Raw genomic sequence first — 13901 nt, 5'->3', positions numbered from 1 at the left:
ACGGAAGAAGAGTGTACCCTGGGTCCGGACTCCGGCAAGGCGTTAGCTACGATGTCCTGGTTGAACGGGTCTAGGATCTCACGGGCGTCCTCCATGGTCAGCCCGTCCCGATCCGTATGTAGTCGGACTTCGCTTCTTGGAGGCTGAAACACCGCTGCGCCGATCCCGTTGTAGTCGGACTCCCGCTTATTGGAGGCGGATCCCTAGTCGGAGAACGAACGGAGAAACCCCTTCTTTCCGATGCTACTCCGCGGTAAATAAATAATAATATTATTATTGTTATTGGTGTGAAGCAAAGGCTTACAGAAACGAAAGGATGACGTCACTCATTGGGATTAAAAAAAAATCATCCATTTATCCCGATTTATTATATATATATAGAGAGAGAGAGAGGGGGGGGCCGGGGGGTGGTATAAAAGGAGCTGACGCCGAATATAACGGAATATACGGTATACATATGACTGAAAAACCATAAAAATAAAAAATCCAACCATTCGTATAGAAATGGATAACCTAACAATCAAATAGCAAAGATAAGAAAATAAAGATGTAAAAGGAGATGGATTTTTTCTATACATTTTTGATATAGCTTCTCTTCTTTACATTGAGTAATCTTTGTTGACAGGTTTTATCTCCATCTCTTTATATTGATGGATTTTGTATAAAATAAAAATATAAGGATCAATTATTCTATTTAATCATAGGTTAATGTCAGCTTTTGTCTTTTGAGCTCTTTTTTGATCTCGTTTGTCGCGATATGATGTCCAGAGGCAAAAAGCTATGCTGCACTGGAATCAATATCCCTCAAAGAAAAAAAGGAAAATAATGTGCACGTGACTCTATCTGGTAAAAGAACGTGTATTGTCAATAGTTAAGGTGTGAATATATCAAACTCAATATTTTGATAGTCCTTGAAACTTTAAACCTTAATAATATTCTCTTTTACCGAAATTATGTAGAACAGGTGTTCCAAGTCAAGTGAACGACCTTCCCTTCCTCGATGTATCTTTATAGAATTTGAAAATAAATAAAAGATTGTCTCTTCGACGCATATATGTGCGTGGGTCCCGCCAGCACTCCAATTCCGAAGCGCTGCCTCTTATAGATTTAGGTTTTCCTCTCTTTCCCGACTTGTTTTTACTCCAGCGTCTCTCTCCTCCTCCTTTCCATCGTGACCCCTCTCTTTCTACTTCGAGAAATTCTCAAGTTCCTGATCGCTTAGCTCTTCGCTTCAAGTCGACTAATTTTTTTCGGTATTTCTCCTGGGCTTTGTTTTTGATCACAATCTCGTAGGCTTGGCGCTCTTTTTTAGTGGTATATGATGCATGCCCTTTGATTTTTTTCTGCTCTTTTTTGTTGTTGTTGTTGTTTTCCGAGCTACTCCACTCCTGGGTCTTGGCAATAAATTCCCTACTTTACTTTTATTTTACAGTCTAATTGACGATAAAAAGTAGATTTTTTTTTTTTAATTTGTTCTAATGTAATTTTCCTGATGCTGAATTAATAGATGTTAACATTATATGCACCCAGAAGGGGATTTCTGCTCTATTTTGCATTTGTGGTAGTGTTTCTGCGCACCCTAGCAATACAATAGGGTTTTGGACAATCGGTTGGTCGCTTAATGCGTTTTTGCTATTTTGACGACTCGAAATCATGGTAGAAATACATTTTTATATCCTTTCTGTTGAGATAGTTCGTGATTTAAATTAATGTGGTTTTAGGTATCCAGCAGTAGGCTGGATACCTTTCAGCTAAGGATCGTTGTTCATCTATGTCCATTATGCGAATATATGTTGGACTTCAGTTTCCTTCTTTCTTTTGTTTCTCGGTTTGGAGGAGTTTGTTGCATGTTTCAACTTCTGTTTATTATCTGTCTAGTAGTAACATGCTCCCATGGGTGTTTTTGGAGTTCTGAGGTTTAATTTTTCCGTGGCGTGACAAATTCTATGCTAAAAGGATGTAGCTGTGCAAGAATTTTAGCGTGAAGTGACTTTTATAATGGCCTAATACGCTGTCTTGGACCGACCCTTATTTTCAACTTCAAAATCTCTTAATGCAAATATTTTGGCAAGTCCCATTGTAAGGTATGAAAGTTCGAATATTTTTGGAATCCCAATTTAAACAATGTAAACGATTACTCATAATTGATATCTTGGCATCAATGTTTTTATGGGAAGAAAACAGTTTAGCTCTGTTTGAACCGAGAAATATCTCTGTGATTGTGTCTGTGTGCATGTGTATATGTGTTTGTGTGCACAGGATGGGGCCATGATGCAGGGGAAAGTGGCTGTCAGATGATCTGCCCATGTGTGACTGCACAGTTTTCCTTCTATTTGATCTCTCTTCTATCCATTTTCACCTTCCATGTTATAAGCCTTTCAGAAAGTTTAAAATTTATTAGTGAGTCATGCTTCCCAGCTTAATCCATCTTGGATACAGAGGCATAAAAGATGTACTTAAGCTTTGTGATTTTGCCAAAGAAAGGAACGCTGTTATATTACAAGTTACGAGTAGTTCTTCTATCAACCCCTATGTAATGGGCACCATTCAGTTCTATTTGGGGATATCAAGTAAATTTATGGTTAGTTTGTAACGTGAGTTTGTAACGTGATCTTGGTGCTAAATACATTTGTACCATCAACTGTTAGGATAACTATCACAAAGTTTTATAGGAAATTAGGTCCAATTCTTAGCTGGGGATAGGTCCTTGCTAAACAAGCTGCAGTCAAATCTTCATTAGTTCTCTTCCCATGGCTGATTTTCGATCTCAGTATGATATCATTTCGCTTGTTGTAAATGCTATGGGAGATGCATTGGGAATTACTAGCAGAACTTATAGTCGCTGTTAGGTTAATCGAAAACGTGTAATCAATGGGCTTTAAAGCAAGCGACTTAAAGTTGCAAACTTATTATGACCAATAAGTTTGGATGTTATTGCTGTCATCCTTGAAGGAACCCTAGCCTAATTGTTTTTGGGGAATGGTTATGGAGTAATTTCATGCTAATCTATTTATACAATTGTTTCTTCTGCTTTCTTATCATAGAATTGGACTGATATTTTCATTCTTAGGAGTAAACAAATGAATGCTTTGTCTCACCAAGAATGTTTAATTGTGTGTGCATGTGCATCTGTGTGTTTGTGTTCTTTTAATGTGCAGTTGTTTTATACATTTTGTGTTTGTAAACATAATGTCGATGACCGGTGAGCAGTGTAAATTAAAATTTGGAAAAGTTTGATCAATAAAACTTCCATGACAAGAGAGGGTGATGAATTTTTGTTGATTCTTTTTCTCTTCCAGGAGCTTATCTTTGATCAGCATGGATTTTACATTTGAAAATCCAGGGTGGGTTTTCTCTCAAAAAGAAAATTCATCTTGGGCTGACAACGTATACCAGAAGGTAGAAAAAATTCGTGCCAATAAAATGGTTCAGGTTGGCATCTTTTATCTTGAACAGAATAAGTAGTTTATAAATTGATTTGCCTAGTAATATGAGATCCTTATCTTCCCCCTCCTAAATAACTTATTTTGTTTTTTATTCTTTCTAATAAAAAATAATGCATTATTTTGTTGGACAGGTTCCTTGCAAATATGTTAATGTAATGGGTGAACATGTTAAAAAGTTCCTTGACGAGGTTGACGAATGGCTTGACCCTTCTAGTAATCATGCTAAAGAGACAGATTTTGATAAATCTAGTGATACTGATTCAACAACAGAGCTTTGGAAGAAATCAAGTGAAAGAGTTGATGAAAACAACTTAAATGAGTTAGCAACTTCTGCCATAGAGGAGCCTATTATTTCTTCAATGGAAGATATGAAACTAGTCACACCCCCTGATGTAGCCCAAGATACTCTAAGCAACGAACGTGAAAAGGAACAAATTCCAGCTGAAGCTACAGATTCTAGTTGCACAGGTGTGGATGGAAATTATAGGAAACTTGCGGATGCATTCACATCTTCTGACTTCACAAGTGCTCTATCAACTGATGAAGCCCTTCCATCAGAGTCCCGTAAAAAAAATATGGTTCTTGAAGAAAGGTTCATGTTGTCAGGCAATAATGCATCAACTGAAATATGCAGTATGGATATTCTGATCAACAATCTACAGTGTTTGCTTATTTTGTTGTTTGCATTGCTGCTGTTGTATACCATTTTAAGATTTACCTAAATAGATGTCATTGTAGGCACCTCTACATCTAGGGGCATAGCATCTCTTGTGCATTCTCTTGGAAATGAACATCAGCAAAAATTTGGAACTAATAGATCAGAGGCTGATGTGCAATTACCAGAATCTGGTACGTGCATAACTTCCCAGTTGTTTTCTTCCTTGTACTGGCTGTTGCATTTTATCACCTGTGTACTATAAAGTATGATTTTGATTCAATAATATTTTAGTGGCTCATGCACTTTGCCACATATTAACTATAGAAAGATTTTCCGGTTCCTTGTTCATTAGTCTACCTAAATTGGCTTGATAAGTGGAATGCAGGCTTCATCCTTGTGTTGTCATTGACCGGCAGTTTTCCATTAGGAACATTATTAATGCTCCTTGTAAGTCAACCTAGGCACCACCACATCTACTATCTACTATATCCTTATGCCCAAATTTTAGTTTTACAATTGGTTTCAGATTTATTGCCTAAGCATTGGTTTTTCAGTAATGTTTGTTGGACATACTTTGAGGTTATGATATAATCCACTGAGCTTCTTTAGGGATTGAATTGAGTCTCTCTGTCACTGTAAACTGGTAAAGTAGCAGAATTTAAAAATCATTAGCATTACTTCTCTATTCTTGTAGTGGTTTTCCCTGAACTCCCTTGAGAGCCAATTTGGACGTGCGAGCACCTAATTGCTGAATGTAATATGCTGGCAGGCAAAAGGGGTTGGGAAATAACTTAAAATTGGCAGAAGTTTAAGGGGAGTGGAGGTGCTCAGAATCAGTAAAATTAATAGAAACCGATTGAAAGATGATTCCATATCCCTCTAAATTTGGAATAATAGGATGCTAGACTCCTCTGATCTCTGGATTTTCTCAATCATGGATTTAGCTTGAGAGTTTTTATGAGAGAGTACATAATTTAGTGGCTCGGGTTGTAAGCAGGCCCTTAGTATTGAAAAGTTGTGGTTATGGTTTGATGTGATGCATCACTTGTAAAGTTACAAAGTCAGATTTAGATTCCTTTTGTCATTTTCTTCTGATATATCTTCATTTTCCTAGTTCAACAATGGTTTCCTTCTGCTGAGAAATTTTTGCTTTTTCCTCTACCACGCCTTGCCCTTTCTGCACCATTTTAGTATTAGAACTGAAAGCTTTTGAAGATTAGAGGAATTCCGTTCATGACTCAGAACCAATAATGAGGTTTTGTTTTGATGAGCAAAGGGAGATGAAAAGCTACCATCACAAAACCAATAATGAGGTTTTGTTTATGATGAGCAAAGGGAGATGAAAAGCTACCATCACAAATGCAAGTTGGTAAATGCAGGGTTGGCTTGAAGACTGAAAAATCTGGACTTTTGGCTAAGAAATCAGGCTGTTGGGCTGAGCTGGGAATTGGCATGAGAGCTTCAGGTTGAACAGGTTTGGGCCAGGCTCAGATTTAGGATTTTTAAATTGAAAATAGGGTTCCTACCAGGACTTGTTCCAAGTACTGCCTGAAGATACAGTAAGCTCAGGCGGAATCTAGGCCTTGTATGCGTTGGCCTTTTTGGGCTGAAATCAGGCTTGGGCCTGGTGGTTTTTGCCCCGGCCCAGGCTTTGAGCAGACCCCAAGTCAGGTCTTACCTGATCAATTGATGCTTCCCTCCCTGAAATTCTTAGGGCCATTTGCGCTTCACTGAGCACCTCCTGTTTAAACATACCAAACGTTCTTGTTGCAGGGACGTATGACAAGTTATGTTTTGATTTTCTTATTTTATTTTTCATTTTCAAATGATTCACCCATCTGAGTTCTGATATTTACTGCTACATGCAAAATTACACACAATGAACTTCAGTTGACCACTTCTCCACAAAAATAAGAAAAAGGGAATATCAGTTTATTGTTGCTGATTTTGCATCTGGGCAGACCCACACTTTTATCGAATGGTTGATTCTTTTATATTTTAATTCCTCAAGTACCTGATAAGTGGTTTTTTGTAAGTTCAGCTGTTTCAGAAATTTCAGACCTCTCTGCCAGGGAAAGCTTGTTCAACAGTACTGATCTGGATGACCTGAGCACAGAACTCGGAGAACTTGAAGATGTAGATCTTCAGGATAGCTGGGATGATGACGATGAAGACTATGAACTTGCTTTGGTCTCATGTCAGGAATTCAAGAATAGGTCATACAAGGTAACTTGCAATTCATGGATATCGTACTTGCATATCAAACAAAAGTGGCACCAACACTGCCGTGTGTGTGTTTACCTAAAATGTCTACACTTGCTTATACATGATCTGACATATATTGGCCATGATGTGCGCTGCAGCTCATGTGATTATGTAGGTGTTTGATGTTCATTGTTATGAGAAGCTGTATCTGCCCACATATTAAGTCTAATTGTGTATGAGAAATGATGGCCATCCGGTTTGTATGATGCAGTCTTCCAGATTTACCAGGATTTGCATTAGCTGTTTGCTATTTGATTAGCATTCATTATATACCATGATGGTGCACTTCTATACTACTATTTAAATGATAGTTTCCAAATTAAAGTGTATGTTTTAATTCTCTTTCAATTTTCATTCCAAATATACCCTTCTACTTATCCTAAAAATTCTTTAATTACACCAATTGCTCGCTCCCCTCTCAGTCACATTGTGTTCTCTCTCTCGCCCGCCGCCCCATCTCCCTCTCTAGCTCCATTAGTTACTTCTTTCTCATTTCCCCTTCCCTGAACAGACCACACTAAACCAAGAACAGGTGAACACAAAATTTCCAAACATCTTGGACTGTCCATCCTCGCTCTCTCCCATCTTTAATTCGCTTAAAACATGTGCACTCCCCATAACCCGCTTCCCTCTGTCACTCCCACCAACATATCCTCCCTCTATTTCTCCACTTCCCCTAGCTTGTGCGCAAACAATTATAAGAAAAAACAAATGCAGTGACCATATGAACAACCAAACAAGTAACGAAAACAATTAGAAAGATAAATAAATTCATTAGAGATCTAATTTAATAAATATTTGAAAGATTGTTATTTGATAGAAGACAAATATGAAAAATTGGAGATACCTGCTAGAAACAAATAATCATAACAAAGATATTATGAGAGTAAACAAATTAGAAAAAAATAACTAAACAGCTGCTAACGAATAAAGAAATATGCTTATTCTTATTGTTATTTTAATTTATATAATGTAAAATTTTATAATATTTTTTCTTGAAACGTGCATCGCACATTCTTGATTACTACTATTTCATAGATACATCGCATGCTTTTTGTTATCATTATAATTCAGGTCATATAAACTTCCTTACTATATGACATTAGTTTCTACTTGTCTTGCCTTGTTCAAATATCATCATTAATCACCTGAAGATAGTTTTTCAGCTCTAAACGTACATAGCAGTGTGATCATTTTATTAGGTGCATCAAATTTATATCCATGTACATGCTCGTGTGTGTATAGTATGTATGTATTCTCATGTCAGGTTGGGTTAGGGAGCTACCTAATCCATTTGGTCTATGTATTGAAGGAACCCAATTGTAACTACAGATGTAAGTGGGGTCTGCATTTAGACCAAATCAGATGTTTCATATAGTTCGGGTTGGGTAGGGTCCTGTTGGGTTTGCATCTGGATTGGATCTTGGATCCTTGTGCAAGTTCTTTTTTCACAGACATTTGTCCAATTAGACATTAGTGCTGAAAATAAACATTGATATGCATCCATTTGATCTTTATTGGAATCATGTCTTCAGTGTGTTTTCCCCTGACTACCCCTAGTGAACATTGGAAACCCTGTTGTTAGTATCTTGCTAAGACTGCATAGCCAAAACTTAGATGCTGATTTACTGGATTGGAACAAGGGTCTGCCTATCCACTTTGATCTCCTTTCTAGCAGAATCTGTTCTTTATCATCCCCTGCTGGTTCTTATGTAGAGGTTGTGCTGATCATCTCTTTCCCCCCCCCGCACCCCCCTGGTTGACTTATTGATGCAGAGAAAGCATGAACATGCTCAATCATAATAGTTGATCGAGTTCTTATTATCCCAAGTATTTAGACCAACACACAGCCGAATTTTGCCTGATTTCATTTCTTGTAGGAGGGTAACCACTTCCTCCTGCTGAGTTTTATTTCCTGCAGTTTTCTATCTGCGGTTCTTTATGATGTATCTGCATCTGGAGTTTTGGAATTACAACATTGTGCAAGTATTTATGAACTTTGCTCTTTGTGAGCCAAAATTTGCAAAGTGACATTTGTTTTCTTCATCAGAAAAAACTCAGGGCTGCTATAATTTCAAAACTGCGACCGTTGAAGGATTATGGGCAGGCAGCATATTGGCACCAGGATAACAGTAAGCGAATGCAAGACAGGCAAGGAATTACTGCTGCTTCTATTCACGATACCATGGAGGCTGACTGGGAGTTCCTGTAAGGTTGTGAGAAGCTGCTAACTAGGCATTCCATCTAAGCGAGCTATTTCTCTGCCATGATGCTGGCTATGCAGTCCGATAGATTAATAATAAGCCATGCTCAATTCATTATACGAGCCAATTTGCAAAAATACTTGCCACACGTTTGTGCTTCCCTTTCTGGGGGCCTTAAGAAAAAAAAAAACTTTCATTAGGAACTTTATTGCAACTAAAGTTTTTTGTTCATATATATTAGCATGGCGTTTTTGTAGCCATCATTTTTTTAGTTTTTTTAGTTATGCAATCAGAGTTCTCAATATTACAAATTTAAAGCTAATATCGGTTCATGCTTAAAAGAAAATCTGGTCCTTGCCTGGAGGTTTCATTTACTCAGCGTGCAAGGCTGCTGCTGTGTGCTCCAGTTCTCTGAGGAGTTTTTTTTTTTTTGGTAAATGAATGCTCAGGTACGTAACTGGTTCTATGGTCTCATATGGTTCCCTTCTTTAGAGTGCCATGACAAAGAAAAAAATACTTTTACAACATTGGAGTGTTTTAACGTCCGCCTATGTGGACTTAGTTCCATGACTGATATTCTTTTGCACGAAAAAAATGGTCGTTCTGTTTTTACAACATCAATCATTGGATTGCTTACATAAATCTCTTAAGTATTTCAAATTCTTATTTGTACATCTTGAAGCAACTATTTCAAGATGTGACGGAGGATTCATGCCCAAGGAAGGTGAATCCTTTTCTTGCGCAAAAGATACAACCCGTCTAGTAGCTCACTCCTGCACGCAGCAGTAACGTGAGCAGAGAAGGTACACGTTTCAGGCTAACCGCTAAACCCGCTCAAACCAATACCATCACTGTAAATCCCTCCCTCCCACCCGTCTTAGACCGAGCTACATCTCCAAAAACCTCTATATAAACTCACGAAGAACCTTTCTAGTGTTAGAACTTGCCTCCAGTGGCACGCAGTAGTATAACATGGCTTCTACGTTACAATGCCTAGTGCTTTTCTTCCTTATATTTGGGTTGTGGAGCTGGCCGGTTGTGTCTCACAGCACATACAATGATTTTACGGTGGAGAGTTACATGCAATGGATGGATAAATATGGGCGAGCGTGCAGGGGGGGAGTCCTACAAACTGGCCGTTAAACAGTTTGCCTTACCAACCTGACCAACAAAGAGTTCTTGGCTACTCACGGCGGATAAGCGTTAAAAAGGGAGAGGCCAAGGACCAGTCCTTCAAGAATGAGAAGGAGACCTACGTACCATCTAGCATTGATTAATAGAAAGAAATCAAAATTGAAGCAAGTTAACTTTAAATTGAAGCATGCATAACTTCAATTTTTATGATTGGGAAAACCCAAAAATATATCTTTGTGCCGGCTTCAAAACAATTATTATGATGGGTTGAAGGGCTGTATGATGTTTTATTGAGCAAACAATTGCGCTCGTGTTACCATGGTTCCTCACCTACATCTTATATGTCACGCGAGCTCAGTTGCTACGACTTTCTATATAACAAATATGCATACAATATTTCGTTCCATGTATCTGGTACGCCAGGCAGGCACCAATGGATGCAATCGGCATATACGTTGGGCTCTGATCTCTGCTCACTTGTTAAAAGCTTGCCTCTTCTCTCGGTGTAAACTGATGTGTGCCCATCCTTGCGGAACTCTGACAACTGGGTGATGTTCAGTAGGGTTACTTTTACCTTGAGCCCTTGCAAGGCATCTCTCACTGCCGCCATGATATCTAAGCTGGATCCTGTCCCCAATATGGACCTTCGATTGGATACGTCTCGTTGAAGCAGTTCCCACTGCTTCCAGCTTTCCATTCCCAGCTCCTATACAATCGTAGCACCATGTATAATTATCAGAGTTCATATGACTATTTCCGGAATTAAACAAGATGGTCCTCTGATATTTTTTGTGGGACTTACCATAGATGGGTTGGTGATAAGCTCATGAAGAAGAGCTTCTGTTTCTGAGGATTGACGGTGGATTCAACCCATTTAGCCCAAGTTTGTAGAGCCATTCTATATGCAGTGGGGACACTATACTGCCAGATGTCAAGTGTGCCAATTCTGTTTCAGGTTCAAAAGGATTACGAGTTGCATGGTTTCAGATCATTTCCAGAGTAAGTTTTGAGGATTACAGAAACATCATGTTCAAGAGTAAGTTTTGAGGATTACAGAAACCATATGTCAATCGAAATTTAAAGGATATTTATCTCTATGATATATATCTACGTGCGAATCACTAATCAGTAGAATTGTGAGTCCATGGAATAGAGAAGCGGAGAGAGAAAAGGAGCTACTCACGTGGCGTTGATGAGAGGTTTGTACATCCACCACACATAGCTATCAAAAACCATGACATCGACTCCCTTCCAATTCCGGCCATGCTTGGCAATAGAGTCTAAATGGACCAGTCTCTTCCGCACGGTGTGCTTCGTAGCATGGTCCGAGTTTGACTCCACGATAAATGGAGCCCAGTAGAACTCAATTGATGCATTGAACTCCTAAGAACCAAATTAATGAACTCAAGCAGAGTGAATGAAGCACAGGTATGAGACTTTGGTGCTCATAAAACTAGGTTACTCAAATTTTGCCTACCTCTGCTACAAAAATTTTTCTTGGAGCATCCTTGTGCAGGTACTTCTTGTTGTCAGCCACACTAGATTGGAGGAGGCACACCATGGACTCCCACTGCGTTCTCTGGATCGAGTCCCCTATGAACATGAGTCTCTTGTTCCTCAGGCTCTCCAATAACTTCACAGCATCAAACCTGAATGAACCCAGTCCAGCACGCGTTATACTCCCAAAGCCCAGAAGTCAAAGCTCTAAAGTTTTAACACAAAGATAGAAGTGATGCTGACCTTGGCAATTCACATGAATGAGGTTTCCACCTCCACTTCTGATAGAGGGAATCGGGCCTCCCATTTCTCTGACAAGTCAGTTGCCGGGCCAAGTAGGGCAGCTGTCTTCAGTATAGAGAGGGCGAGAATTAGCTTATCACAACACCCATTTCCCTCAAAGAGATTGCATCTGTGGTCGAGAAACATGGTCCATTTCTGCAGCATTTCTTCTTGCGGAGCTGAAGATGGCCGGAAATGACCGACGGAGGACATGACTCCAGCTTGCACTCGTTGTCTCTGTGACTAATCTTGTGGTTCCAAAGATCAAAAACGAAGCCAAAATGAAGGGGAAGAGGGTCAGGGCACGGCGATCAGTGGGTGGCGACTTCATTTAGGTTGGCATGTAGATGGAAGAACGCATCGTGCATTTGAATCTTTTCTTTCTTTTCTTTTCCTGCGGTTCTTTTTCCTGTGGGGGAAGTTGCTCTTGAAGTGTTTCGAGAACATCAATGCAACCACTCCTCGTAGCAGTTACTACGTGAGACGCTTTCTGGATTGCTTGTTGCGGAGGAAATCACAGAAAGTGGCCGATCGGCTAATTTGTCAAAACAGGTTGGAGGCAAGCGAGCTGAAGCGGTGAAGCCCCATCTAGAACGTCCACTGGGCACCAACACTCCAGCTCAACTTGTCGGAACTCAATGGCCGAACTTAACCTGATTCAGGCTTGAGTGATTCGGATTGTTAACCCAGCTCGGCGGCCTTATATATATATATATATTTATAGAAAGGCCTTTAGGTTGGTTGGGCAAGCCACCCACAAAAACCGCTGGGCCCACCGATCTCATGAATGGTCTTAGGCTAACCTAAATGCCACCAATGGATCCGCCGGCCCCATGAACGACCTTGCTGGTGAGAAAATAATTAGAAATGGAAAAAGTGGAAAACGTGGTTAAGCTGCACCCATCGATTCTTTGAGGGTGCATCATAGGAATAGGACATCAACATGCTGTCGTTAGGGCTTCAAGCAAGTTAGTTTCGTTGGGGTTTGGCCCAACCCAAATCCATTCCACCTTTCTAATAATTAGTTTCAGAAATACTGCGAACACAATTGAAAAACAACTTAAAAATATGAATCACGAACTTAAAAACAATCACCGGTTGATAAGCATGAGGGTCTATAGTACAGGCAACTTATGTGTTTCTCGGAAGGGTGGTATTAGGGTAAATAGTTGGGATCATGTCTCAAAAATGTCCGAGGATTTACTTGAAAAAAAGCGATATTTACTTACGATGCCAAGAGTTGCTCAGATGCCTACGATTATATCAGAATGGCGATACTCGGCGACTTATCTGACAATACGACTATTTTATGGATCAATGATGATATCAACATTTAATTGGTTAAGTTGCTTGATTGAGGGACGGGGATCCATAAAAGAACCATCACACATGACTTGAAAGATCAGGGATTGGAAACATGCACGACAAGGGCATTAACTACTCCTAATTGAAGAATTATGGATTAGAGTAACCATCTACTAAACCCACATCAAGTTCAGTAACTTCTACATTTTTGCACTTTAAGGAATAGAAGTTACAAAGTAACCATTCACTCCATCTCTATATAAGAGAAGGTAAGAAGAAGATTAGGATAAATTTTTTTGAGATATATCAATCGCTTGCTTCTGTAATCTTTTTCACTGTTTCGCTTACTCCAATTAACTTAAGCATCGAAAGAGTCTTCCGTTAGATAATTTTTGATAAGAAGACTTTATTTTGGAGACTCTTTCTCTACTAAAGGTTAGGCGCACTTATTCGATACCTCACTCGATCTGCCGGAGTTCAGTGGCAACAGGTGGTATTGCATGTTTAATGGATGCTTCAACGGAATCATAAAGATGATCTACATATTGAATTTGTATCATAAAGATTCATGTATTGAACCTGTATCTATGGTTTTCTACCTCCATAACATCTTGCTATCTTGTTAATGTCTTTACAAAAATAAAGATAGCCTCAATAATTACAATATCACGGTAACATTTTGGTTTGGAGTCAATATATATAGAATATAGGAGTTACTAATAGGAAAGGCGATCCGTGGTTCTCTGAGGATAAAATCTGACAGAGGAAAAAAAAAAGGTTATCTAATGTAGGTCAAGACATGAAGACTTGCCATATAAGAACTCCAAAATCTATTTTAGAATTCTTTTAATGCTAAAGACTATTTCATTACTTTTTCTGAGTTTGAATTTTTTTTGATTCCGTACTTGGACTGGAGAATAGCTTGTTTTCAATCATGACCATTCATTAATATTATGTGGCAACGATTGACTAGGGCCCCTAGTTTGCAATCCATGTTTTGCTGTGCTTTGCTGAATTGTGGCCCATCTGCCATGCATCACAAAACGGCCTTCTCCTGTCAAAACCAGGGGAATAGCGAGCAAACGGCCGAGCCGGTTCCAGTATGAGGAC

The 13901-nt window shown here is 39.1% G+C and overlaps 2 protein-coding genes and 1 pseudogene across 2 annotated transcripts in view; 1 reads left to right on the top strand and 2 right to left on the bottom strand.

Moving 5' to 3' along the window:
* The first annotated feature begins 217 nt into the window (after positions 1-217).
* Positions 218-8808, top strand: LOC105040677 (uncharacterized). The gene is made up of 6 exons (XM_073257968.1): positions 218-253; positions 3300-3432; positions 3578-4079; positions 4173-4295; positions 6146-6330; positions 8420-8808. Exons 2-6 carry the CDS (start codon positions 3319-3321, stop codon positions 8579-8581), a joined length of 1086 nt encoding a protein of 361 aa, XP_073114069.1. The 5' UTR covers positions 218-253; positions 3300-3318; the 3' UTR covers positions 8582-8808.
* A 1169-nt stretch (positions 8809-9977) lies between these two features.
* Positions 9978-11859, bottom strand: LOC140857822 (protein trichome birefringence-like 31; annotated as a pseudogene).
* A 1390-nt stretch (positions 11860-13249) lies between these two features.
* Positions 13250-13901, bottom strand: part of LOC140858004 (uncharacterized) — a 35064-nt gene continuing 34412 nt past the window's right edge. Inside the window, exon 2 of the mRNA XM_073257412.1 lies at positions 13250-13329. Coding sequence (XP_073113513.1) covers positions 13250-13329 — 80 coding nt within the window. The remainder of the gene's footprint in view (positions 13330-13901) is intronic.

This window comes from Elaeis guineensis, chromosome 5 (assembly GCF_000442705.2).
Source record: "Elaeis guineensis isolate ETL-2024a chromosome 5, EG11, whole genome shotgun sequence".
Classification (NCBI taxonomy): Eukaryota; Viridiplantae; Streptophyta; class Magnoliopsida; order Arecales; family Arecaceae; genus Elaeis; species Elaeis guineensis.
Note: the sequence above shows the minus strand (reverse complement) of the source record. Positions and strands in the feature narration are given on the sequence as shown.

Coding starts and splice junctions, on each gene's coding strand:
- LOC105040677 (XM_073257968.1), top strand. CDS start 3,319: ATGGATTTTACATTTGAAAATCCAGGGTGGGTTTTCTCTCAAAAAGAA. Junction 3,433..3,577: donor GTGCCAATAAAATGGTTCAG/GTTGGCATCTTT, acceptor TTTGTTGGACAG/GTTCCTTGCAAATATGTTAA. Junction 4,296..6,145: donor TGTGCAATTACCAGAATCTG/GTACGTGCATAA, acceptor TTGTAAGTTCAG/CTGTTTCAGAAATTTCAGAC.